This window comes from Papilio machaon, chromosome 26 (assembly GCF_912999745.1).
Source record: "Papilio machaon chromosome 26, ilPapMach1.1, whole genome shotgun sequence".
NCBI lineage: Eukaryota > Metazoa > Arthropoda > Insecta > Lepidoptera > Papilionidae > Papilio > Papilio machaon.
Window position 1 is genome coordinate 4,776,536 of NC_060011.1, and position 27,760 is coordinate 4,804,295.

At 33.2% G+C, this 27,760-nt stretch overlaps 1 protein-coding gene across 1 annotated transcript in view; it reads right to left on the minus strand.

Moving 5' to 3' along the window:
• Positions 1 to 27,219, minus strand: part of LOC106711916 — a 149,167-nt gene extending 121,948 nt beyond the window's left edge. The window contains exons 1-6 of the mRNA XM_045684582.1: positions 26,735 to 27,219; positions 19,883 to 19,944; positions 13,850 to 13,867; positions 13,139 to 13,201; positions 12,035 to 12,124; positions 9,034 to 9,204 (exon numbers count right to left, since the gene is read on the minus strand). Of these exons, the coding sequence (XP_045540538.1) occupies positions 9,034 to 9,204; positions 12,035 to 12,124; positions 13,139 to 13,201; positions 13,850 to 13,867; positions 19,883 to 19,944; positions 26,735 to 26,951 (621 nt within the window). The 5' untranslated portion in view covers positions 26,952 to 27,219. The remainder of the gene's footprint in view (positions 1 to 9,033; positions 9,205 to 12,034; positions 12,125 to 13,138; positions 13,202 to 13,849; positions 13,868 to 19,882; positions 19,945 to 26,734) is intronic.
• Between the last annotated feature and the right edge of the window lie 541 nt (positions 27,220 to 27,760).

Below are 27,760 nucleotides of genomic sequence, written 5' to 3' on the forward strand. Positions count from 1 at the left end.
TACTAATATAATAAACTAGCTTTTACCCGCGTCTCCGTCCGCGCGGAATAAAAAAAATGCACACAAGATAAAAAAGTTCCTATGTCCGTCTCCTAGTTCTAAGCTACCTCCCCATCAATTTTCAGCTAAATCAGTTCGACCGATCTTGAGTTATAAATAGTGTAACTAACACGACTTTCTTTTATATATATAGATGTGAAAGTTTAGATGTTTGGATGTATGGATGGATACTTGTTAGATGGTCGGGCGACAGCCAGTACAGTTGAACAAATCTCTCTGATATTTGACATAAATATTGAAAATAGTCTGGAACAACACAAAGGCTACTGATTATGTTTTGTCTTAATCTTGCGCGGACAGAGTCGCGGGCGACAGCTAGTTTGTTTATAAAACTTAGATAATTTCTTACAAATTTGATCATTACTTATATGCAATTATATTAACCTACAGTTACAAAGTAAAAAAAAATAATTTACTATTTCCTACAATCTACAAAATAATCTTCCATCTTACTAATATTCTAAATGCGATTTGGATGGATGGATGTTTCTTATTTGGTATCTCCAGAACATCTAATTCGATCTAGCTGAAATTTGACAGGCATGTACAACATAGTCTGGAACTTAGGCTACTAATATTTATTCCGCTCGTACGGAGTCTTGAGGATACTACTTACATATTTATACGTATATATATCAAACAAGCTGTCGTCCGCAACTCGCATTAAAAAAACTTAGCAGCCTATGTGTTTTTCCAGGCTATGTTTTACATGCCTGCCAAATTTCAGCGAGAACCATTGAGCCGTTCAGGAGATACTTTCTACCAAACATAGATCCATCCATCTAAACATTCGTACTTATAATATTAGTAATTTATAATAGTAAGATTAGGTTTTATAAACAAAGTTAATCGGTATACGTAACGATACAAAACGAATCATTGTAGTAATCCGAACTTTCAATTGTTTTAATGTTTAAGTAAAAGACGAAAGAACTCAGGGTCGGATATACTTTCAGTTATACAGGAATCAGATAACTTTGTCTGAAGGCGGGATGTAGGTGTTACCATATGGTCCACGGCCTTAACACCCACGGACCTTCCACAATAGGTCACTGGTCACATTTTTAGTTGACTACGTCACTGCGTACGTACGTACACTACGTAAGGTGGGTTAAACTTCGTTAGGGAAAGTGTTAAATCATATTGGAATAAAAACTTAATGGAGTAGCTTTGTAAATTAACTTTTTAAGGTCTTTGTCTCAACTAGTGTTGTCACAAATATATTCCTGCGGATACGGATACAAATACGGATATCCGGTACATCACTAATGACTCACAAGGAGAATGGAATATCGTTGAACTAAAGAAACGTTTATACAATGAAATAATAATAAAAAAAATGTAACGTTGAATTCCCATTCTTCCATATAGGTTGATAGTAAAAACAATTACTGCTTTTTCTTACTAAAAACTACTAAAAACTTACAAATGTTCTACAGCATCATAATAATGCTTATTAGGCGAAATTCAGAATTATATCAACCTTAACTATCCCTAATTCGTCACTTGCGAAATCGACAACGCAAAAAACTGTCTAACAAGTGATCTATTGGACCGCATCAAATGGATCTTAGAAATATTCACTTGTTTGTGTGTCTGCGTGCCGTCAAAGCGCGGCCGTTGACCCCCGACCCGGGTAACTGTACGCAGCCTCCGTAAGCTGCGGTTAACTTTAACTTGTGTTTAAATCCCGACACTTATGACAGGTCGTACGAACGCATATTGGCCAGGAAACATAGTCAGGAAGAACACATAGGCTACTAATATTTTTAATTCCCCGCGGATGACGTCGCGGGCGATAGCTAGTTTTACATAAATTGATTTTTATATTAAAATTAAATCATAGTTCTTCTGAATTGTACAAAGTGATAATAATAGAATAAACAAACAGACGTAAGGATGTCTTTCAAATCATGTATAGCAAAGTGATACGTAATTAAGGTCTTGAAATAAACATAAAACGTATTTATTTATATGTCGTCATGTATTTATGTATTATAAATTGATCGCACTGATTATATAAAGGCAACAAATATCATGGCTATTTGCTTCATATATATATATATATATATTTCATTATTTACATTATTATGTATACTAATATAATAGAGCGAAATAATCTAAAAATCCTAATCCCGTAACACAACAATTTAATTTGTTTTGTTTTTTTATTTGACAGTAAATTATATAGAATTCTTATATTTATGTAGTACACAAATAGCAAAATAAAATACACATTTGTATAATGAAACTTCTATCTTAAGCATAAAGTTTTGCTTTTAAGAAATTAAACTTTTATAAACTTGAGTGATACACGCAAAATCATAAAACAACATAAAACTTTCAAGGTTAAAATAAGTTTTAAATCTATCAAGTAATTTCAGTAATATTATAAATGCGAATGTTTAGATGGATGGATGGATATTTTATTTTCGGAACGGCTGTCTAGATCTCGATTAAATTTGGTATTGATGTAGAACACAGTCTGGAAGAACACATAGGCTGTTACTTAAGTATTTTTTTAAATTCCGCGCAGACGGAATTACGGGCGACGTGTGTTTTTTATGGATTCCTGTGAAATACCAACGGTGGCGCCTACTATAAGTATTGCGTAGTACTACTTATAAAGTTATTTAAATGACATGTAATTTACTGACTCAATTCGAACTACTTACTTACTACGAGATTAAGAAATATGTTACTACAAAGTAAAGTTTAAACATGTTGTATTAAATTTCATACCTAATATAAGAATGTATTAATTTCAATATTGCGTTAAAACATACGCAAATTAAAATTAACTTTGAATTGCAACTGTTACTAATTTGAACAATTATCTCTATTTTTTACAAATAGAATGAGGGGATAGCAACATTGCGTAATACGACCGTGGAGACATCTATATATATAAAAGAAAGTCGTGTTAGTTTCACTATTTATAACTGAAGAACGGCTGAATCGATTTGACTGAAAATTGGTGGTCAGGTTAGAACAGCTTAGAACCAGGAAACGGACATAGGATAATTTTTACCCCGTTTTCGATTTTTTATTCCGCGCGGACGGAGTCGCGGGTAAAAGCTAGTATAACAATAAAAGGAGGAGATGCATAGGAAGGTTAAATATTATCTTTTTGTGCGTCTCCTCTTTCGACGATTGGGGGTCAACGCATCTGCAATTGCGAATGTCTATGGGCAGTGGTCGCTTCGCCATTTCGGCGAATTCAAGTGGCCGCTTGCTCGTTTGCCACCTTGTAATATATAAAAAAAAGTATGGGATTTGAAAGTAAAACAATATTTGTAAACGACAAAGAATGAAGACAAGTAAGTCTAATCTTCACAATTAATAAAATTGGAATGTCTGTGTGTAATAACGCGAACATAATGTTTTTACGTGGATAATAAAGAAAATCTAATTTTAAAAATTATTGTTTGTGTGTCTGCGACCGCGTTTGTTGCGGATAATCTCCGCAACGGCAGGACCGATTTTAAACGAGATTTTACTGGAGGGTAGCTGAAGAGTGCATGAGTAACATAGGTTTTTTTAAATTCTGCGTTGACGAAGTCGCAGGAGACTAACTAGTGATATGGTAAAATAATACTACTATATTCAGTGACTGTACTTGGCGCCACAAGCTCATGTGTAAACGTCCCTGGGTCGTTTCCAACTTGCATTTGATTTGAAACAATCATTAAGGATGCAGAGTGCGATATATGAATGTTTATTAGTTAATATATAATATGCATTGTTACAAACTAATTAATTGCAAATTTATTTGTGCATAATGACAATGCATTTAGCTGACGCTGTGTCATTTTATTTGCATTGTACAACAGATGTACTGAACCGAGACAACACTAAGTAAACTTTAATGCACTATTTGTTAGCACTAAGTAAATAGTGCGGTTGCGTTCCTATTTTGGAGATCCCGTGACTCCTCGTTAGCGTAGGCGACCACCGTTGGGTTTTAGTCAGGGCAAACCCGACATAAAACATCTTTACCCCTATAAAGATAAGTACACTTAAGGCACTTTTTATAAAATTGAATATCTTCATATGTACGGTAAAATTTATATAACTAGCTAGCTATAACTATGATTACTATCTTCTGTGTTTGTAATGTTAAATGATGAGTGCTTATTCGTTGAAATGATAAACAAAACTTTATAGCACATCAAAATTACCTAAACGCCTGCTCAGTGCAATAAAATTGCCTTCAGCTATAAAATGTAAGATTGTAAATGACTGACTGTTAATATTAAATTGTTTATTCAAATTATACGTAAAAGGAGCACGCTGTACATAGGCTCTGTGATCTATAAGGGACCGTTCAGACAGACCGGGCCAGAGAGCAGACTTTTATGCAAATAAAATGACCCTTTATAAGACTGTTAAAACATTTAATTTTATTTTGCACTTCTTTTGTTATCTACAGCAAGCGTACAAAATGTGAAAAGTTAGATTAAACTGTTTCAATCTAATTTAGTTTGCGATAAATATCTGCTCTGCCTTGACCTGTGTGAACGAACCCTAAGTTGCCGAAGGCGCCACCTACACAAAGCTCGCTATAATTATAGTCAGCTATAAACGTTTTAGTAAACAGTAGTTATTTTGCAATAATGAAAGTGTAATTATAGTATAAAAGTTTGCACAGAACTAAACTCGTACTCAAAGTTTTAGGTTTAAAAGTTTCGAATTCTTATTGAAAGTTTCAAAAGTCCTTTGAAAGATATTCGGTTAAGAAACTCGAAAAATAAACACACAATAAAATAAATAAGGAAAAATGTCGATAACGTTGCCAAAAAATTACAAAAAACTTGAGAGGTGTCAAGGGACACCCGGATGGAACGAAGTTCCTTTCGATTAATTAGTGAAGGAACCAATGTTTATTCTATGAATAAAAAACTTAAGTCTTCACAAGAAGTACATTTTATTTCTATGAATTTTCGTTATATATTGTCACGTCGTTGCCATGGTGATATAGCAAAAAGTGTCGTGACAACTTTTCGTATGAATTTTTTCCGTCTAGCCCCCTTCACAACGCGCGATAAGGAACTTCGTTCCAAAACATAATATAATCAACACTTATTGTCCATAAGACAGAGATAAGAATATTTTAGGTACAGGCTGGTAGTTGAAATGGTGATATTGTTATAGGACTTTCGTCGTTAACGCCTTCTTACAGTCACAACATTCCGGATATGGAAATACCAGATTTAAACGCAATCGAAACGTAACATCAATTCATGGTAACTTACGAGCGAAAGTGAGGGCTTTAGCGTGACATCATTCAAGTCCTGAGTCATAAGTAAGATCTTAAACAAGGGAAGAATCGAGTTTCACTATAAGTTTTCGATTGAATACTAAAATTATTAGTATCGTTCACTTTATATAAGAAATCAACGCGAAATCGGGTACACGATAATGAGATCATGGTATTCAAAATCAGTATTCAAGTTGTCACATAAAATATCAGAAATGTGACAGAAAATATTCTGCGAATTTGTTTTGTTTCAGAACTTATTACTCGATAGGTAATTTAGAACAACTCAACAGATCTTTATGAAATTTAGCACAGATGTAGAACATAGTCTGGAAGAACACGAGCTACTTTTAAGTTTTTTTTGTAATTCCGCACGAACAGAGTCGCATGCGACAGCTAGTCATGTTATAAAGGAATGAATTCCCTTTTCCAACTATTAATAGCCAAAGTATCAAACTTAAAAGTTTAATTGACAGATACTGAATCGTTACGAAATCAACACATATTGAATAAATAATTTTCAATACGAGCCAATTAAAAAAATGCAAAAAATCAAATAAAGTATTGCACAAGTTTGAAAGGGAAAATGAGTAGTACAAAAGTGTTTTGATCTGTGAAGGTTTTATGTAACGATCGTGACATTTGAGCACTTTTGATGCAGAGGATTAGAGAAAGGTCATCAGTTAGAATGCAAAATGATTCACGATTTCGTACTCTGTACTTTAGATATGTAAGACTGGAAGACTTAGTAATACTCAGAGGAATGGATTTTAAAAATTATCTAGCTTGCTGTTGTTTACTGAATAACGGTGGCTTCGATTCTCGACTTTCACATTAACTTAACACCTTCACTGCTGAGGTTTTCCTTACCATGAGGGCCTTTTTGACCTCAATAAGCAGTCAACGAGTTAAGATAAGGACAAAAATTTGAAAAGCAACGCAAGTGGGAGATACAGAATTAGGGGTTCATTAAAGTTGTCATTAGGAAAATAATTTTGTGTGTGTGTGTGTAAACAAATAATAATTAGTTTCTCTATTTGTTTAAAAAAGAAAAAAAAACATTTTGTTACATTTCCCAATATAATATGCATCTTTTTGTCGGTTTCGACAGTCATTATTCTTGTGAAGTTGTGAACGAGTGTATTTAATGAAAACAAATTAATTGCAATACGCCATTTATCGAAACCATGACCTAAATATTAATTTTAAAACAAGTTTTCATTGAGAAATATAAGTCCAATTTAAATTATTAACTTTTAGACTATTTAAAATTAATAAAAATATACTACGGTGAAATCCAATTTAAACAAATCTTGACATGATCTAATCCCGGCCGATATCGGCCACGGCGACTGTCTTATCCGGTTTTGACGTTGGTGTGCTCGCATGTCGCTTATGTAGCCAATTTTGTTTGCAAAAATCCTCGCACATTGCGGACATGAGAGCACACCGTTCAATCTAATATTATAAATGTTTCAATGGATGGATGTTTGTTTGAAGAGATCTTCAGGACTACTACAAGGATTTAGCTGAAAGGTATACCTTTATGTATGTAGAAAATAGTCTGGAAGAACACATAGGCTACTAATTAGATTTTATTAATTCTGTGCTAACAGTCACGGGCGATAGCTAATGAGATTGAATGTGGATGGCTATAAAGGAAGACCAAAGAAAGTATGGATGGATTGTGTGGAAGAGGATATGCGTAAGAAGGGGGTAAATTCAGATATGACGGCTGATAGAGATCTATAGAGGAGTAGTACATACTGTGCTGACCCTACTTAGGGATAAGGGCAGGTTGATGAGTCACGGGCGATAGCTAGTTGTTTATAATAATTTTATGTAACTTTCTTTTACCTTAGGATTCGCTGTCTTTCTAGTGTAATATCGTTGAAACTCAATCTTCAAATAAATGCGTAAGAAACTATTTCAAAATATTAACTTAACACTTTCAAAGCCAAAGTATTACTCGAAATAGTATTACTTGAAAATCGTAGTGGCAATTAAGTGTTAATATTATTGGAATTCTTTAGCACGCTTTTATATAAAAGGTGTTACTTTTTACATTTGATTCTTATCCATGTTAGCTAATAGATATCCAATATCGATAAACATATAAGGATAAAAAGAAACATGGCGACACACATTATCTCATTGGCGTACTGAATGCAAAATTTCTATGTCATGGATAGCATTAGTTGGTTAAGGATATATTGTCTTTAATCCTTTAACTGATGGATTTATAGCAGTTGTGTGACAGAAGTTATTCAAATCAAGTATATCCAAATACGATAAAATGATCGTTATTTGAATAGTTATAGCTTTATAACGTACTAGCTGTCGCCCGCGACTCATACGTGCGGAATTAAAAAAAAAACGTTATAAGTAGCCTATGTGTTCTTCCTGATTATGATCTACATCTGTGCCAAATTTCATCAATAGCCGTTGAACCGTTCCGGAGATACCTTCAAACAAACAACCATCCATCCATCGAACCATTCATCCATCTAAACATTCGCATTTATAATATTAGTAAGATTAGCGCAAATATGTACCTAATTACATAAATCTTTGCCGTTTATTGATTATTTTTTTTATCTATATGGAAACAATGCACCAGATCAGAGGCATTGCCTGTGTTGTTTTTTTATGGATGGAATATTATTCATCAGCTCACTATAAGTCTCCACCGAGGGGCTCGGAGCCTACCCTAAGTTAGGGGTCACCGAGCCATAGTCAACCAAGCTGGCACAGTGCGGGTTGATTTACACATAACACTGAATTTCTTCTCAGATGTTTTCCTACACCGTAAGAAAGTCTGATAAATGTAAATCGAAAAACATATTGGTACTTGGCGGGAATCGAACCCAGGGCCTGCAGAATGAAAGTCAAGTGCTTTACCCCTGAACCACACATGCTCAGTTATTCGGGCTTATTTTTTTTAAAGAACTGTTTGTGACTAAAATAGTGCGATGTAAGGAGTAAGTTTAATCGACTTAGATATATTAGAAGGCATCGTAAAGTAAGAAGCCAAGTAGACGTTAATCAGGCTAAGCGGACAATGTCCTATTTTACTTGCTCAAAGCTGTAGCAACTTTGTTCGTATTGGTAAAATACACTATACCGTATTAAAGACAATATTGTTTAACTTTAATTTTTATTAATAATAGATAAGTGTTGCTTCTTTATCTTATTCTGGTATAAATAAATTATTTTAAATGCAGCACAGTTGCTTGCGCCATGTTCACGGGTTGACTAGTGTTGTGCGGTAGTGTGAACTGTGCCGAAATATCGGGAGCTCAAACAACCTAATTGTGGTAAGCATCCCGTTTCTTACGAACAGTATATTAGTAAAAACCACGAAAGTTTGAACTTATATACATTTAACTTCGTTGAAAATTCAATGCAAATTTAATATTAATTACTATTTTTCGTGTAAAAAAGTCGAGAGAGTCTCAAAAATCAAACTACGCAGAACTTCATTAATATTTACCGTGGGTTTCCGAGACCGAAATATCTGAATAAAACATATCGTCATCCCTTTCATTATCTTTGACAAAACAAAGATAAAAGTATTTTTAAGCGCAGATTTTGGTCTTAGAAACCTACGGTATTTAATCACTTGAATGTCCTTGAAAGTAAACTTATTCATTAATTAACAATAGCTTGTAATATTTATAGCGTAGCTTCAAGTATAAAACATGCTGACTGACCTGGAAGTGCAGGATAATAGTCCAAATGAGACCAAGGGTGAGCTTAGGGTTTCCATCGACGATGTCCTCTGCGCGGATGTTGACAAGCTTGATCTTCTTGTACCGCAGAAAGTCCAGCGCCATCTGGACGTTCTGTAGCATGTGGAAGCGCATACGACCTCGTTCCCGCGGCTGGAATACAATGACAAAGTATTGTTAAATATTTTGATTTTTTACTAGATTTAAATTTAAACTAAAGTAAAGTAATTGATTGAAACTTTAGTGGTATATTTATAACAAAGAAAGCCTAATTTAATTTATAAAAATCTGGATTTTCAGTACAAAAGTATGATTTCTTTGTTTGGTGGAAAATACAAATAATATGAATTTGTAAGAGGCTACAATTTACTATGAAAAAGTTTGATTTTAATATGCAAGGATATCTTATCTTTTTTTTTTTCAAAAAGTTCAAGATAATATGCAATGGTATTCATTGGCTGGCTTTGAGCCTTTCTCCTTTTTTTAAATTTCATCCTATGATTATTACAGCGCATTTCAGGACAATATATTAGTATTTTTAAATAGACAAATAAACATATCACGATTTGTGTTACTTTTATCCCATCTAACTGATAAATTAACAGAATTATTATGAAACGATAATTGTCAGAACTGTACCCAGTCTCCCTTATAAATATACTTGTAACCGCCAGCAAAAGTACAATGGGAATATACAAGATATAGGAGTCTTTATATTTCATGTTTTTTATATTTTACAAGGTGACAAACGAGCAAGCGGCCACATGAATTCGCCGAAATGTCGAAGCGATCGCTGCCCATAGACGTTCGCAATTGCAGATGCGTTGCCTACCTTAAATCGACGAAGGAAGAGACGCACAAAAAGAGAATATTTAACCTTCCTATGCATCTCCACGTCCATCAAATACACCTCCCCTTCCCATCCTTTCCTTATTACAAAAGGGGTGGGAAGTTATGTTAAGTTTTGATTTAATAATTTAAGTTTCCTTAACATACGATTACGCATTTCTGTATTACAAATTAATTTTACATAAAACGAACACGTGTTATTTTCATATTTAAAGCACTTCACTCATTATTATGATAAAGTGAGTGTAAAAACGCATATCATGGTACATAAAATATTTAATGGGCAGGGCGTGGTTTGTAATTTATTAAGCTAAAATATTAAACTAGAGAACTAATCGCTTTTCATGTTATAAAAATGATGGATGAGGTTTTAAATAATACATTGAAAAATGTGCTGATTATTTGATAGCTATTAGCTATTAGGTAAATATGAATGCAGGAGTTTATTATTGGTATACGTATTGTTAGTCTTTTTTTTATAAAAGAAAGGGGGGCAAAAATACAGCGGGAATACCGAGGTGTTAATCAACGCCCATGGACATCTTCAATACCAGAGGGACAGCAGATGTGTTGCCGGACTTTAGTCGAACCTGAATTACGAGAAACCTCTATAGATGAGTAAAATATCGCGGTCCCTAAGACTCTCGATTACCTAGATTCAACTGTAAAGTTTTTTCGGATCATTATCTCTTCGATGGTATTCTTTTCCCCTTTGATCCACTTTCCTCGTCGTTACAAGTTACGTTATACTTAATTTACTTATGTAGGTTGAGATAGTTATCGTACAAATGCGCCCCAAATTGTAACTTAAAAAGGTACTGTCTAGGGCTGCCACCTTCGGGTTTGTGAGGTCTTAGGGTGGCGATGAGTGCTGTGAAACAAGTACGAGAAATACAGTAAACATCGTTTTATTTTCGTAGTTAACTAAGAATCCAAAGTAGTCGTATTTTTTTGGATTATTACGTTTTAAATTGACAGCCCTAGTTCCGACCCCATTTGGCTATAGTTTGTCTAGGGGTGCTTCCGATGTATCCGAACACACCTGCCGTTTTATCAGCCGCTATCGTCTATTAGTTAACTTTTAAAATGTTTTCATTGTTTAAAATGAAAAATCCAACGTTTAAATTAACTGACCTTTTAGCCACACCTTTATTCTATTATTATATTGTTTTTTATTTTAAATTATATTATTTTTTATCGGTTATTGGCTCGGTTATAAATGTTAATGTTTTCTTAGTTTATAATAATAACACATTATATAAGCTTCTTTAACAATGCTTAAAACTGACTTACTTATACGAGTGTAAAATTACTAATATATTTTTATTCGCACAAAGATAAGGACTGTGTAGAATGGCCAAAACAACTGAAGTCTAATTTTTATATTCTCTAGTTAGTCTAGTTAGTTATATCATTGTTATTAAAAACTAAATAATCAAAGACAACAAAAGGAAACCAGTTTGTAAATCCCGATTCAAATTATTCCTTTGATTTCATTTCTAAATATGTTATAAATTATATTACTTTATAATCAGGTTCCAAAGCCGTTTGTCAAGTCATAAATCTAAGATACAGGTCTGCGGAATTAGAATAACTGGTCACCTTAGATTCTAACTTGTCTCGATCGAGATAATTGTCTCAATATTTCAATTCTTAGAAAATCTTACATCTTATTCTTTCGTTATTCTAGTCAATTATAAATTGTGACAAGTATGAAAAAGATACATTGACATCTAATTTACCTAAGTAATCACCACATAACAATGTCACTTAATTTTTTACCCTCATAAGTAACAAGAGTTTACGATCACTTCCAATCTGACAAGACTAAAATGAAGAAGAGTACAATTAGACGATTTAAAGCCTAGAGACCACAGAATATATGTAGGCTAATAGCTTGATCGGGTTGAGTTGTTAAGCCCAAATTTCACTATACTAAATCTGTGTAATATGTACACTTCTACACATGAACATTCTGATGAGTAAACTTTCGGTCGAAAAAGGGTCTATAGTATGCGTGGGCTCTTAACATCCTCCGTACAATTATCCGAGTGAAAGAAAACATATTTTATAACTAATATTATCTTATTATAGTTGAAGCAAATATTAAATAAATAAACAAAGCAATACTTACAAGGTGTTCGCCAGAAAGCACCTCCAGCAGTGAGATGAGATTGAGTCCATCGCGCAGATCCTCAAATAAATCGTTCACGTGTCGATTCACCTGTGAAAATTAATACATATTAATACAAAAATATATTTACCACATTAAAATAAGAATCTCAATATATCGTGCAAATTGAATTAAAAATTTGTTAATACACAAAATAAGACAGAACTACAAAAATCAGAACAAAAAACAACGTTAATAGGAAGCAACTATCAAAAAAAAAAAATACATTGCCAATTAAAAATACAAACGTTAGGAAAACTGAACAAACTAACGAAGAAACTATAAGCTAATATTTACTAACAAATCGTATATTTAAAGGAAACGTAGCAAGTAAAAAATTTCTTTTACTTAAACAAAACAAAAAAAGATCGTAACTGAAAAAGATTACAATTTAAATGAAATCGTTGTTTTTCTTATTTAGAAAATATTCCTAAGGTTACCGATTTTTCTTTTTTAATTGCGAAAAATATAATACTAGCAATAATGACGTTCATAGAGAGAACTTAATGCACACATATAGACGCAACATTTAACACTGAATGAGATGTTTTAAAACATTCATTAAATGCATAAGACTTTATAACTATAGTAATCAAATTCACATCAACATTAGTACCTACATCGAGACATTAGAAAAATTAATCATAAGCCTTAACAACTATATTTCAAATCGCAATCAAGACATGTTAATAAAAAACGTTATAATTTTAACCTAATACTACATATATATATAGAAAACAACTTATTCCATTACAAGATTAAAGAAAACAGTATTTAATATACGTCTAAACTATTGAACAATAAAAAGGTTACACTTTAATACAATATTAAAGCGGAATAAAACTTACAACGAAAAGACCTAAATGAATTCATGCAAAATGAAACTACAAAAAACAGAAAAATCAGTTAACAACAGCAATCCTACTGTGCATTCCCAGTATCGAAACACATGTATACAAAAGCATATCGTTATCCCTTTTTTCGATTTAAAAAATAGAGAGACAACAATATGGTCTGATACAAATGGAACTGCAGTGGATACATGTTAGATCACACCTAACTTACTTGTTGTGGAGGACAACACGGTTGGTTATTGACGATCTCGCACACGTGAAGACGTGTGTAAGTCTGTCCGAGCAGCGTGAAAGTAAACACCTGGTTGAGGTTCATCATTGTTAAATATACACAACAAATACAACTCTATCTAAATACATACAAAGTCTACAATCCAACTACAGATATACAAATCGACCCATACAAAGAGTAAAACCTATTAAGGGATACTTTTATAAGAGATATTGTTGTCACATTTTTAGAAATATCAAAATAATTAAGAAGACGATATAAATATCAAATGTGCTGACAATATCATACACTAGAAACTGTAAAATAAACCATAGATGACAATGATAATGACGATGCAAATAAAAATAAACCAAGTGTAATCACAAAGAAACGAATCTAAAACATTTCGGTAAAAATAAATGAATTTTCTTGAACATGTCGATACAAAACAAGCTACTATAGATATAAAATATGTAATTTATGACTTTATAAAAGATACATGCAAAAATATTTAAATTAAAAGATAAAACTTATAAATAATGGAATTGAAGCTGATCTTAATCACAACTATCAAGCTTTCTTTCCACATTGCTTCATATTCCGTTCTTAAGAATGCTTTATATTCAAGCATTTAACCACATCAATGTTTGTAACAAAAAAAATCTGTAAGATGATAATACTTCAAAAATATAATCTGTGTATGTTACAGACCTTCAAATACTTCCAGTGCTGCTCCGAGTCCAAACGATAAGCGATGAAAGAACAAAACAAATGAACACATCTTTAATTAATTACTATAATTAAACAAAGATATCTGTCCCGATGAGAGGCGCTGCTATCGTAGTTAGTTCTGTCAGAAAATTATATAAAACCTACATGCTACAGCTGATATCTATAGTACGAAAGGGATCTTGTTACAGTATTTAGACATTGACAGAGGGGCGCTAGTGCGCTATCATAACTTTGACTTAAGCCCACCGGTTCAGATAACTTTGTCTATAACATTGACGATATAGTGCTGAAGCTGTCACATATTTCTTATGTTTTAGGTGTTCATTTCTTCAATCAACTATAATACTAAGTAATTTTAAGGTGAGAAAACATTAGTGTATTTTTAATTTCGCTAGCCGCTAAACTCCTAATAATGGCCCTGAGAAAATTTAGAACAACATTGGACCTAAATCGGATCCTTGAGGTAGCTTGCAAACGGTAGTAAACTTTACGAAAACGAGTAGAATTATTTTGCAAAATAGGATTTATAGCAGTGTAATTAGGATCTTTTTTAATGCTAAAATTTATCATATCCAAATTGCATGAAATATGAATGCAATTTATACTTAATTCAACGATTTGTATTCAATAAACAGCCTTGATTTCGATGTCATCAAATCGCTCATCCAAATACAAATGTACCGCAGTGACCTTTTTGGCATTTTCAATTGTGGTAGTTATGATTTATAGTTAATTTTCCACATTAAGTTTATCTAGCGAGTATGTCTGCGGTACAAATGGACGTGAACTCACTTTATTCGTTTGAGTCATTACCAATGATTAATATAAACCATTAGGACGTTCGGTCTTCAGATGTGCATAACATTCGGTCGATGATTAATGACAATTCTTGAAATAATCTTTGTTCGGTCGTTAAAGGAAACTGTTTACCGTAAAGGAATTTAAGTGATGTTTACAGCTGAAATTAATTGACTGATTTCTAATTTTGGAACTGTGATTCATAAAATTTTTTTCGTCTACAAACCGATGACACAAGAATGTTGTTTACTTAGCTCGTAATACTGACATGACATTATAGAATTAGTTACGCGTATACGATGAAGATCTTAAGATATGAAAGACTCGAATTCAAGTTAATTCGGTAATGACAGTCTAGCAATTTCAATAAGTTATTGGCTGACTTTTTATTATTTATATTGACAATAGTTTCATCTCACAGAGCTATTGCTGAAATATAAATAAGAAACATGTTTACAGATCGTCTTTTATTAAATTAGAGAAATAAGAAAACCTCACTTAGGGATTCAAATGAGAACTCTTCGATCGACTTTGTTTAGTATGAAGGCACTCCACTATTGTTAGGACAACAATAAAATATGACATATCTCCGGTATGTTAACGTTCAATAATTATAACAGTAAGTGGGTAGAGTGTTGTGGGCGAGTTGTTCATGGCGCCAGGTAAGGCCATCAGCCATATGGCACACGTGGCACATAGATCGTAAATTGTCAATTTTTTACGCCCACCTCATAAACTAAAGGATTACGTCAACAGTGGTACTAAAACTTGAGTGTCGTGTTTGAATACATATAAGGATGGGACGTTTACTTGAGAGATCAAGTTTCTTTTACTTGAACAACTGATACTTGAACAGAAAACTCATTTCAATAAAATATTTTAAGGAGTTTTTACCTACATGGACAGCAAAAGTAAGGGCTATCTTTTTAAGGCTATCGTTCGATCTTGCTTATTAAGCTTAAGGAAATAATTAATACCCATCAAAAATGTTTAACAATTCACAGTTTACGATTTAAAATTAAAAAGTCTTATCGAAAGCACTATAAATAATGTATAAGTAAAAACAAGATATTTATTAAAAAGTAATTTATTACAAGAGAAATTATTGCATACAAACAGAGCTAACGATGCCATTAACCCATTTAAATTGAAGATAATTCAAAAGTCATACGATTACATTAAATCAGCTCTGAGTAATGGTATTGCGGATGAAAGTTTAATAATACTCTTAATTTAAACAAATGAGGTGTTTTCATTTGAGTAAAACTAAAACAGCAATACTTAGTCAGTCATCATTTATATACACAAATAATTCAAAATCCAGATGGGCCCACGGATCCACGGAAGACCCGTCAGGAATAATGCGAATTAAAATTAAACACTTACAAGTTTAAGAAGAAATGTGGTAGCTATGGGTCACCGAACAAATGTTACCAAACACTTTAGAAGATTTCCGAAAAAATATTAGAATCATTATGTAGTATTATTATTATTTAGTTAACCACATGTGCCAGTCATCTATCAATTACTTCAATCCAAAAATGACTCAAAAGAAATCCAAGAACTGATTTTAAAATCATCAATTTGCATACAGTCTTGAGGACTGACGCATGCTGCAATAATCCTTCGAGCGAATTCCTGATGGGTTTTTCTATATCCTAACGCCAATTGATTTAATTCAATCATTACATTCCTTATCTGAGAAATGGTAATTTGAATTGTAGAGACTTTGATTGCTTTTACTAGTCTCATTTCTCGTTATACATTTTTAATTTATTTGATTATTAAATATATAAGGGTTTGAAGTCTTCGCAGCGTATAACAAATCATTATAGTCATATGGCGGATACATAAGTACGCACATGCTCGACAAACTTACACGATCCCGAACCAGTATAAGCGTGTACCAAGTTTAAAGACAAATGCTTGAAGTCAACCAAAATGCATGGTACATTGTACATATTACCTTTGTACTTTCTCGGGTCAGCACTACGATAATTCACCAATAATCAACAACAAGTTTGTTATCTAATTGCATTATTAGCTTCAAATGACAATTCACGTCTTCTACTGTACAGCGTTTCTTATCCCTGTGAAATGGGTTTATCTCAGCATGAGTCAGGCTTCATGTCAAATGTAACTAACACGGCGCGCCTGACCGCTGCGTCAGCGAGCTTACACCACATCCTTTGTTCAAAGTTACCATAACATTAGATTACGTCGATACCAAAGCAAAAGCACTGACTTATATTGCATGTTATACTACAGTAATATCTTGATTAGTCAGGACTCAGGAGTAGCTATAGAGGAATAGATACAAAACAGTTTGTGTGAGTAATGTTAGTGAAAGGATTGTTTCTTCGACAACAGGGAGCAAGGCAATCTGTGCTGTTAGTTACAAATGAAGCGCCTAAAATTTATTAGATAACTGCTGTTTGACATACTTTGTAGCAAAATGCTAGTAACAGTTACATGTTACAGTGAAACTTGGTTAAGTGGGACCTGGATAAGTGAGAAACCTCCATAACTGGAACTCATGCTGAGGTCCCAACACTTTGGCACTGAATTACCTCTGTTAGTGGGACGAGGTAAACCTCTATATCTGGGATTTGTTCTTTCGATTTATCATCATAGTTACCTCTATAACTGAGACAGCGAGTAAATTTTATATGCATAAACCTCTGTAACTGAGATAACATTGTTTGTTTACTCATTCTTATTATACCCACAAATTCCACACGTAATTTCAAGTACGTAAATACAAATTTTGAGCTTCAATTACCTTCAGTTTAACAATATAGGCACCAATTTTGATACGACAGCATTGATAATTCAATGAGAGCATTTACCGTTACAACCATATGTTTTTGACCTCTGAATCATCGTACTAACAAGAATATCTCCCCATATCCGATCAACAATATCCTTTCTGTTCAACTTTCACGTATCAAGGAACGTCTTTGAATCACCAATAACATGTCTTTGTTCTTTGTTGTAATCGAAACCAGCTGGCGGTATGTTGAGATGAAGGATTAGCGAACAAAAACAACAGACAGACCAGACTGGTTATACATATTGCAAGTTAAAATAAGTTTGTGGCATCTTAAGATGAAGTTCTATTATTTTTACTTCGACTTTTATAAGATAAATGTTGATGTCGGTTCGTGGATACATCCGAATGAAAAGGTGTGACCAGCCCCGCATATTTTACATCCCGCTGAGACTTAAATTTTACATGACGAGACTCGATATTACGAGACGATAAATTTTTTTATTAAATTAAAGTCTTATTCATATCTTTCTGAGATCATTTTTGTAAACATTAGTGTATGTAGGAACACATGCTTCGATATTTACTTAAAACGAAGGATCAAAGTCGCGTAATATTGAACAAAGGACATTACGAATAACGCAGCCTTTGTACGTCTTTTGTGTACAATAAGCCTGCGACGCAATCTAAACACTGGACGCGAATATCGCCTTTATTGTTAAGACGAAAGTTCTATACAAATGTATACCCTGCTATCGAATACATACAGTCGTCGAATGCATTGTTTAAATGATTTTGAACCTTAGTTTATTGATGAAAGGTTCATTGTTTATTGTTTCATTCTGTGTTTACATTTGCGAATAAACAGCCTGTTTGTGATGAATTAAAATAGCACTTTCTGGAAATGTTATTAACCAAAGGGTACATTTCGAATTGTTATTATTTATCAATTGCTCATACGGAAGCATTTTCGTTTAAACAGACAGAACAGAATTCTTGGTCATAAACGTCATATTTGTGTACTTGTTCAAATATAGTTTAAACCAAATATTTCTAAACTTATTTTAAAAAAATAATCCAAAACGAATTATGAATTCACTTAGATTATATTTAATTGCAAATTAGAGATTTACATGCATACTTGTGAGCTCAAAAATCGATGGCTCCTACGAATAAAGCTCAATGTGCAAATTGACAACTTTTCAAGAGAGGCTCTCAAAGTTTCAACCATATAGAAAAAGCCCTTTTACTTTAGCCAAAAAATGTTTACCCCTCTAAATATGTATTTGTGTTTCGTGCAACAAACATGTTAACGAAACAAAGAGGTAGCTTTTAACATGAAAAATTAAAAATCATTAATTTGTTACTTTGACCCTTATATATAGGACGAAATATGTGTAGTTAAGTAAGGTAAGTAATTCTATCATTGTCTATACTAGTGACATGTCAATGCAGACATTCGTCGCACACGCAGCGTGTACGTCACGACACGACACGAAACTGTCACGTTGATGTCAATTTATTAAGCACGATTCTATTACGATTCAATGCAATCAATGTCCTTCGTAGTTTTACGTGGATTGTATACTTTATTCCAATCGTCTTTATACGTCTCCCATTGGCTCAGAGCATACACAATTTTAGGGGTGATTTAACCACTTTAGTCCATCCTTAGTATATTTTAGTCCACTTTCCCTTCCCACCCTTTACCTATTAGGAAAGGATGGGAAGGGGAAGTGGATTTGGCGGAAGAGGGGACGCATAGGAAGGGGAAATATCCTCTTTCTGGGCGTCCACTTCTCCGTTGATTTAAGATAGGCAGCGCATCTGCATTTGTGGATGTCTATGGGCAACGGTCGCCTCGCTATTTTGGCGAATTCAGATGGCCGTTTGCTAGTTTGCCACCTTTTGATATAAAAGAAAAACTATAGTCAATAACGCTGATCCAATGCGGGTTGACTACACAGATATCTTTGAATTTCTTCACAGATATGTGCAGCATCAAGATGTTTTCCTTCATTATAAAAACGTCGGATGTCAAAATACACATTCAGTCACAGTACATGACTGATATTGAACCTAGACGTTTTAGATTACGGTCAAGTCCGAACAAGCGGTTTGCAACTCCACTACCGACACTGCAGCATTTCAATCAAACAATAAAATATGGAAAACAGAGTAACGTCAAATTTCATACAAGACGACCATTACGGCACATTAGAAGTAAGTGTATGTAAGTGAAGGTAACTTTTAAGTGAGAAATTTGACTTAAATAAAGTAAACCTTTATTATATTTGATTGGGATTACGAATATCTTGATGATATGAAAATTCATATATTTAATTTTTTTTTTAAGTTTTAAAGTAAATACAATCTAAAACATAAAATTTATGTGACAGCTTTTTTTCAAAACATATTTGACTTTATACTCGCAGTAAACTGACCTTTTTCAAGTGTTTGTTGACCCATTTTGTGAACGTCTTTTTCTGTATCGCATCTCGTTCATCTGCAAATAAAAGAAAATATTTGTTAATAATTTTATCAATTTTTTTTAATTGACCACATTGACTTTATCAGTAAAAAGTTTGATTTCGTTATGCCGAAGTCGTAAAGTTCTTTCATAATGTTTTTAAGATATAAATACATATTATCAAACTCGAAGGAATAAAAAAAATGGAAAATCCATTTCATTATTTAAATTGATTTAAAATGTCATATTTTAAATATGAGCAATAAAATTAAATGAATGGATTCACAGAACTTATAAATAAAATCTTTCAACGAAATCCTACTCGTCAATTTTGTTAATTTATACATTAACTTAAACAACATTAATAGCCAACTAGTTTATGTTACAATTCGCACATTCATTAATCATCTTAAAATAATTTGTTAATGTAAAAGACACAAAAAATAGACAATTATGTAAGTTATCAAAATTTTATAAAGCTTAGAACGTAAAATAATTTTATCAAAGTATCAAAATGATTTAACTCTTCAGTTTTGTCAGTTGTATATATAAAGTTTATTTAATGGTGAATCTCCACTGTTCCAATGTATGGATGTATGGATGAATGTTTGTTTGAAGGTATCTCAATAACAGCTGAACGGATCTTAATGAAATCTGACACTGATGTAGAACATAATCTGGAAGAACACATAGGCTACCTATAATTTTTTTTAATTCCTCGCAGACGGAGTCGCGTGCAACAGCTAGTATAATAATATTGCCAACTTCTTTTTGAAAACATAATCTCAGAAAAACAACAACAATGTTCCAATAAAGAACAATGTTACGAATTAAAACGTTTAATTTGTACACATTGTTTAGTTTCAGTTGATTTATTTTATAAAAAAGCTAAGGTCTTTTTAAAAGTCCCGTTACCTAATAAAATGTAGTCTGAAAGCATTAGTAAATAGTAACACGGCGTAATCGAAAATCAGCCAGAGGTAAATGAACTGTAAGTGAATCTATAGCATTCTTAATTTAGTCTATTTATAGATAACTATTTTAACAACCAAACACTAGACGATGCCAAAATATTTCAGTGTCGGAAGTACGTGGCATTGCACGTGTGGGAATTTTTTTTATTTTCTTTAGTAGCCTGTTTTAATTTGCAAATTATACATTTAGAAAAAATCTTATTAATAATAATTACGTCACAAATATTTACTTAAGTTAAGTATTTACTTATCTTAATAAAAATAGTTTTTCGAGTTATTTATATAGTACGTACAAATGCCTAAATACATACATGCGAAATGTTTCAATTTACTTTATTAAACGATACTTCGAGTAAAGGTTAATTTAATAAGCGAAGCATCTCATTTGAAATTAAATGAGATAAGATGCAAACAGCCTAATAAAGGAATGTGTACACGCTCGATTTTAATGCAAGTGTAACTTGTCTGAGTCAAATGCATTGCGCTGATTGAGTACATCACGCTTCACGGGCTATGTAAAGGTGCGTGTACATGTTACAGAAAATAAGCAAATGACAGTGAAAACTCTGGGCAGTGAACACTTGGAATACCTTTGAAGTCCATTAGTTTAAATTTATTTTTACTAAAGCTACAAGAAAAAACTCCTACATTGGTTATTAAATGACACTACAACAACACTACTTAAGAAGTACGGTCTAAATTTTAATCTGAAAAATGCAAAATAATATGTTAATAAAGAATTTAGTATTTTCATTTTATATATTCATTATAAGGCATTTTTATAACTGGTCAAAATGTATCCTGCGTACACAAAAAAAGAGATATCATTTTTGATGTCAACATTGACAGTAAAATTTGCCAAAAACATGTTCGTGTGTATGCACCTTTATAATAAAGGGGTCGGTTCACACGATATGTAGACTTCTGATTATTTCGCAAGCGATTCTCCGAACCGCTGCACATCGCTGCTTCACAAGATAACGTAATGTTCACTTACCAACTAAAATAAATTTGCATTGACTTAGATATTTGTTAATGTTAACATTGCACTGCGTCTTTTTTATGAGAATTAAAGGTATGACATTTATCTTGTTAAGTGCTTCAACATTCGAAACCCTTTGTAAGATTCAAATTTACGAATACGCTTTTAAAAAACCAGAGAAGATTCCAGTAACTTTTAGTTACCGTGTGAATGAGGATTTTCTATAACTTTCAACACCTAAGTGTCACCGAAATTGTTCGATAAATCTAAATTGTTGTGTCATAAATATAAGTACAAAATGGATGCATTTATTCACTATTTAATTGGCTTAGATTGCATGGTCTCTGCAATGAATATAATGAACGATCTTCTGACTGCTGTGGTAATGCTTTTATTCTCTTTTAATTTTATCAATTGAACTATGATAGGTGCAAAAGACGTCTGATTTAATGTACTTGCTCCATCATTATGTTCTCGGAGAAGGTTTTATTGTAGACAAACAAGTAATCTGGTAAAATGTGAAAAAAAAAAACACCAAAATCATTCGATAGGGAATGACGTTTTGATGATCGTATAAAAAATTGGTAGGGTAGAATTATGAGCCTAATTTATTTTAGTTACAATCTGTTAAAAATGGACTTACGGGAAAACAATCAAGATTAAGTTTCTATGTGGTACTTTATTTGAAATGTTACAATTAAGCCACAAAATTCTTTTTGCCAAGTTGTTCTTGAGAACCTTTCCATATAGAGTAGACGTTTGTAGACTACAAATTATTTCAACAACGTGTATTGAATTAATTTAATTTTAGAAACAGGTGAAATTAATGGACTTTTAAGAGATTCTAAGCGCCTTTTATGCAGTACTAGAATATAAAAGAAACTGTCCCAAATATGTATAGTGGTTACCAAAGTTTATGGCGACTCACAATTTGGAAAGAAACACATATGTATAATTTAAGGCTACCGCGGAATGTAAGGGGATGCAGAGATGCGGCATCCCTGCGCATAGTTCTCGTCTCCCCACGTATCACTGGACAGGACATAAGTCCGAAGTATTCTGACGGTAGAGGTGTTAGAAATTCCTATTTTTAATAGTGATAGAAATAGCTGACAGAAACAGCTACTGACGCTTTTAAATCGGAATGATGCAAAAGTTGTTATTCTCATGCAGAGAGAGATTAGTGGTAGTGGACAAACCATAGATGACATGAGCTCGCAGCTAATCACGAGCCGCCATAAAGATTGAATCTTGTAATACAACATTTTTACACGTAATACGTAAGGCTTACAACACAACCATAGACGGCGATCATCTTGCCATACGTGCCGCGAATTACGCTATAAGACTTCACCTTGACAATTGCAAATTACAAGTCGCAATGACCCACTTGCAAATTTAAACCTTTAAATGTATCGCTTGTTATCTAAGTTGCGACGGAACTGCGCACCGCTAACTTAAGATACGTTACATATGCAAATTGGCCGTGTACTTTGTGTCATTTGGAACCTTCAACTTGAAATTTATTAATGGACGAACACTGTTTTATACAGGTTGGAAGTTTACATTTAGAAACAGAATTATAAGTAAGTGCGTCTGTTACCTAAAGATTGAGGACTGTGCACCTAGTATAAATATTTGTGACAATCGCCATCTTATCGTAATCTTGTTGCAAATATTCGTGCTAGGCCCACTGGACGTGGTACGAGTTTAATCCCGCCATGTACTATGTGATGTATATATCAGACAATCGGCACTAAGCGTAGTTGATTAAGGCGTAGTCACCCCTATCTTAGGAAAGACTTGAGTCCAGATAGTAGGGCCATAACAGCTCTTGACAACAATAATACTTCGTGGACATAATCAGTAAGTTGGTGTGATAGGTTCTCTTCTCGCAAAAGTTATCAACATTAAACGATATTGATAAGAATAGAGACTCGTAATGAAAAGAGTTCATGACGCCAATAAAGATCTGCAGCACCAGAGGACAAATGCGTTGCCGACCTTTAAGAAAAAGGGACGCTCGCTTCTATAATTAATTATTTATAGATCATTTAAATATATTGAAATATAACTGTAAAGTCCGTCTGTAGCAGTTCGTCTTGATAGCACCGACCTTCACAGTCCGACGGCGACAGGTTTTCTCTCGTCCTATTTAAACACCTGACGATTTTCAATAGTTTACGAGTTACTATCGCTACCTGCGTTGGGAACTTTATTATTATGACAGTAGTTAACAAATTGAACTGTCTTCATGTGTACGGAATACCAAGAGTTTATTCTATAAAATACCAGTTAAGAAACATAAATGATAATTTAGTTTACTTAACAAATTCTTCTGCATATTTAGAGAAGAATTCTTCTGTTTTTTTGGTTCCATGCAGGTTAAAAAGCAAATGCCTGATATTCTAAATAGATACAATTTCATACAATTATTCATAATATTTTAATACTAAATAAGAATGGTTAAAGCCAGCCGCAAGCCAGACAAATAAATACGATCGGACAAAACCATCTAAACGGAGCGTATCCAATTCATTGAGCAATTAAAATTTAATCTGCCATACGATATGGTGTAGTTACAATTAGAGGTTGAGTTGATTGTACTAATCAAACGATTTGTTCCAATGTACAGGGTCAACGATCAACTGGTGGTCGCCGGCATCTATTGAACAAATCCGCAACGTCGTAAGATCATGTTTCCAAAAGCACGACGAAGTTGCGCGAACGTAGCCTGGTCTGTCATCGTCGCGCTAGTAAAAAAGATACGTGTATTCCTTCTACGAATAGACGCCCTAGTGGAAAATCGTTTTCAGATACAATTTCAAAAGCAGCCGCGTGACATCGTTGTTTTTTATATGAAGTCGCATTATTTCCACTGGCAACGGCTCGCAGCTAGCGGCTAAGTGGAAATGTCACTAATTCTGTGCCACGAAAAGGATCTATATTTTTTTATTTTGCAATTTTAAAATAATTATTTCTTAATAAAAACAATTTTTAAATGACATCCATTAAGAAACAGGCATTAATTAGCTTGAAATTTAAGCAAGAAGTCATTATTAACGTTTTAATTAAAACAAACAAACATCGATACGAAACATTTCAGAACCGGTTTATCTTTATAGCAATGATCAAATTATCCAAATATAAAGGAATTATCAAAAAACCTGATATCTTTGCCTTTATATCTTACTAGCTGTCGCCCGCGACTCCGTCCACCCAGAATAAAAAAAACGTAATAAGTAGTAGTGTGTTCTTCCAGACTATGTTCTACATTTGTGCAAAATTTCATCAAGTTTCGTTGAGCCGGTCCGGAGATACCTTCAAACAAAAATCCAACCATTCATCTAAACATTCGCATTTATAATATTAGTGAGGTTTTTTTACTATACCTACATTAATAATGTATACGTGTGAATTTTTACATATAAAAGTACCCAAAAAAAACAGTTGTAATAAATAACGTGTAAAATAAAGGGTACAAATGTTTTTGCCTTTTTATCGCCCGACAAAATAAAAAATAAACTCGTCCAAAAATTTTTCCACACAATATAACTGCAGTAAGTAATAAAAGATAATTGCAAAACTGATCTATCCGGATTATATTATGTGTTCAAATCACTATTTCCTATACGGGCGTATTTCAACGAAGGCACAGAACAAATTGACAATGCAAATCAGCTGATTAAATGTCCTTACGCCCTTCCTTATTACAATAATACTACTAACCGTAAGGGTATCTTAATATATTGCTTTCTAACAAATACAGGGTGTTGTCTAGGGTTCAATCGTTTATTCAAGCATAGGAATTAAAAATTGTGACCAAGGTAAAGTTTTTACCGGTATGTAAGTACCTTAAATATCATTCTGTATCGCTGGGTCCTATGTATAAGGGCTAAAATAACAAATTGATAATGTTTACTTTTTCGTGTTAAAAGCTACGTCTTAATCTAGTTAACAACATGCACTAAACACATTATATTAACAGGTGTCAACGTGTTTTTGTGCTGAAGTAAAAGGGCCTTTGCGGCATCTCTTCCTATATGGTTGATACTTTGAGAGCCTCTCCTGAAAAGTTGTGAAGTTGTCCTCAATGATCACATCTGCAAAGATTTGCGCTTACACTGGTCGTTATAAAACTATGTAAGTGAAAGAGCTTATTGGATAAATTTATAGTTGGAACAAATGAAATACAGTAAACACGGAACAAAGATATTTGTTACGTAAACATCGATAAGATAAAGATATCTGATAATTATATTGAACGTATTGCAGAAATTATCAACTGTATGATTAAATTCAATGAATTTCATAACAATTATTTTGTGTGTTTCAATTCACGTCTTGTTTGGTTTAATATTTTTAAAATAAATCGGTAATTATTATGTATACGAATTAAACCAAAACCTAACTGTACTTATACCACACAGAAGATAGACGTGAAGTGGAAGCAATTCTGCGTTTCATCTGATGAGTGTGGTGCCAGAGGCCTAATTTTACTCCAAGTTCCCTTCCCACCCTTGAAGGGATGGCAAGGGAAAGGAGGTAATATATCGTCTTTCTGTACGTCCCATCCTCTGTCAATTAAAGGTAGGCAACGCATCTGCAATTGTGGATGTCTATGGGTAGCGGTCGCTTCGCTATTTAGGCGTATTAAGGTGACCACTTGCTCTTATGCCATTTTATGTTATAAAAAAATCTTAGGTCTTAATGTAAAGTGAAATTATTATGTTAATACAACAATATAAAACAACAATCAAACAAGAATTTAACAACAACAATTGTTACCAGTAGCCAAGTAAAAAAACCTAATTAGTAATTATTATTGTCACACATGAACACGCATTCTCTATATCCCGTCACCACGAACCTGACTGTTGTATAAACAAGTCCCAACATGTTGTACCTTTGAATTTGCTCAGGTTCTCCTCGTACACCTGGTCGTGTTTCTCCGCAGGCTGGTGGTCACCGCGGTGCCGCTTCGGCTGGTGTCCGTCGTAATACGATGCGCCTCCATTGAGGCTCTCTTGCATCGCCTCTTGCGGGTCGAACCCGAGGCGCTCCTTGTAGTATGCTTGTGTAGACATTATTTATATCACAAACACTTTCAACATAATTCACAACCCTAATAAAGTTCAACTTGGGTGAGTTCTCGAAGTTACTTAGTTATTATGAATGGATCCGCCAAAATCCAATCCACAATAAAGCCGTTCGAGTCCGAGGTCGATCTATCTCGACCGATGTCACCCGGTGACTACAAAAGGAAAGTTGTAGACCCCTTGACACACACTTGATCTTGACACGTTTTTTTATACACTTAATCGATTCACTGTTAATTTTAACTTATAATTATTGTAACTTTTAATGTTAATATGGCAACTTTTTTGTTAAGCGTTAGTTTTTTTTTAATTTTGGAATGATCAGTTACTTTTTTAAATTTCGAATGTTATTTAAAAGTCGTTTCGCATTGTTCGATTGGTTGAGTCATTTGTAAAAACGTAGCGCACTTGTGTAACTAAAGGCAAACTGTGGCAACCTGGGAATACAAAAGACTTTATAATGGACGTGTTATTTAGAGGTCTGATGTTCTTTTCGTATTATTAATGATTCATTAACGTGTTCTTAGTATACGAGCTAATTATAAACGGATTTATGATTTGGGTAATTTCAACTTTTAGACATTTCAGTAGAATTTGATATTAATAACTTTACAAATTTATAAACTTAAATAATAGCTTTTAAAGCACGAATGAGGTTACATAATTCGCATACAAAACGTTATGTATAAAAAAACTCAAAATCAAAACCAGTTAAACAAGGATAAAATTAAATTTTACCTGTTTTAATTCAGAACACATCTTATTTCACTTTCGAGACCGGTTAAAAATAAAAAAAT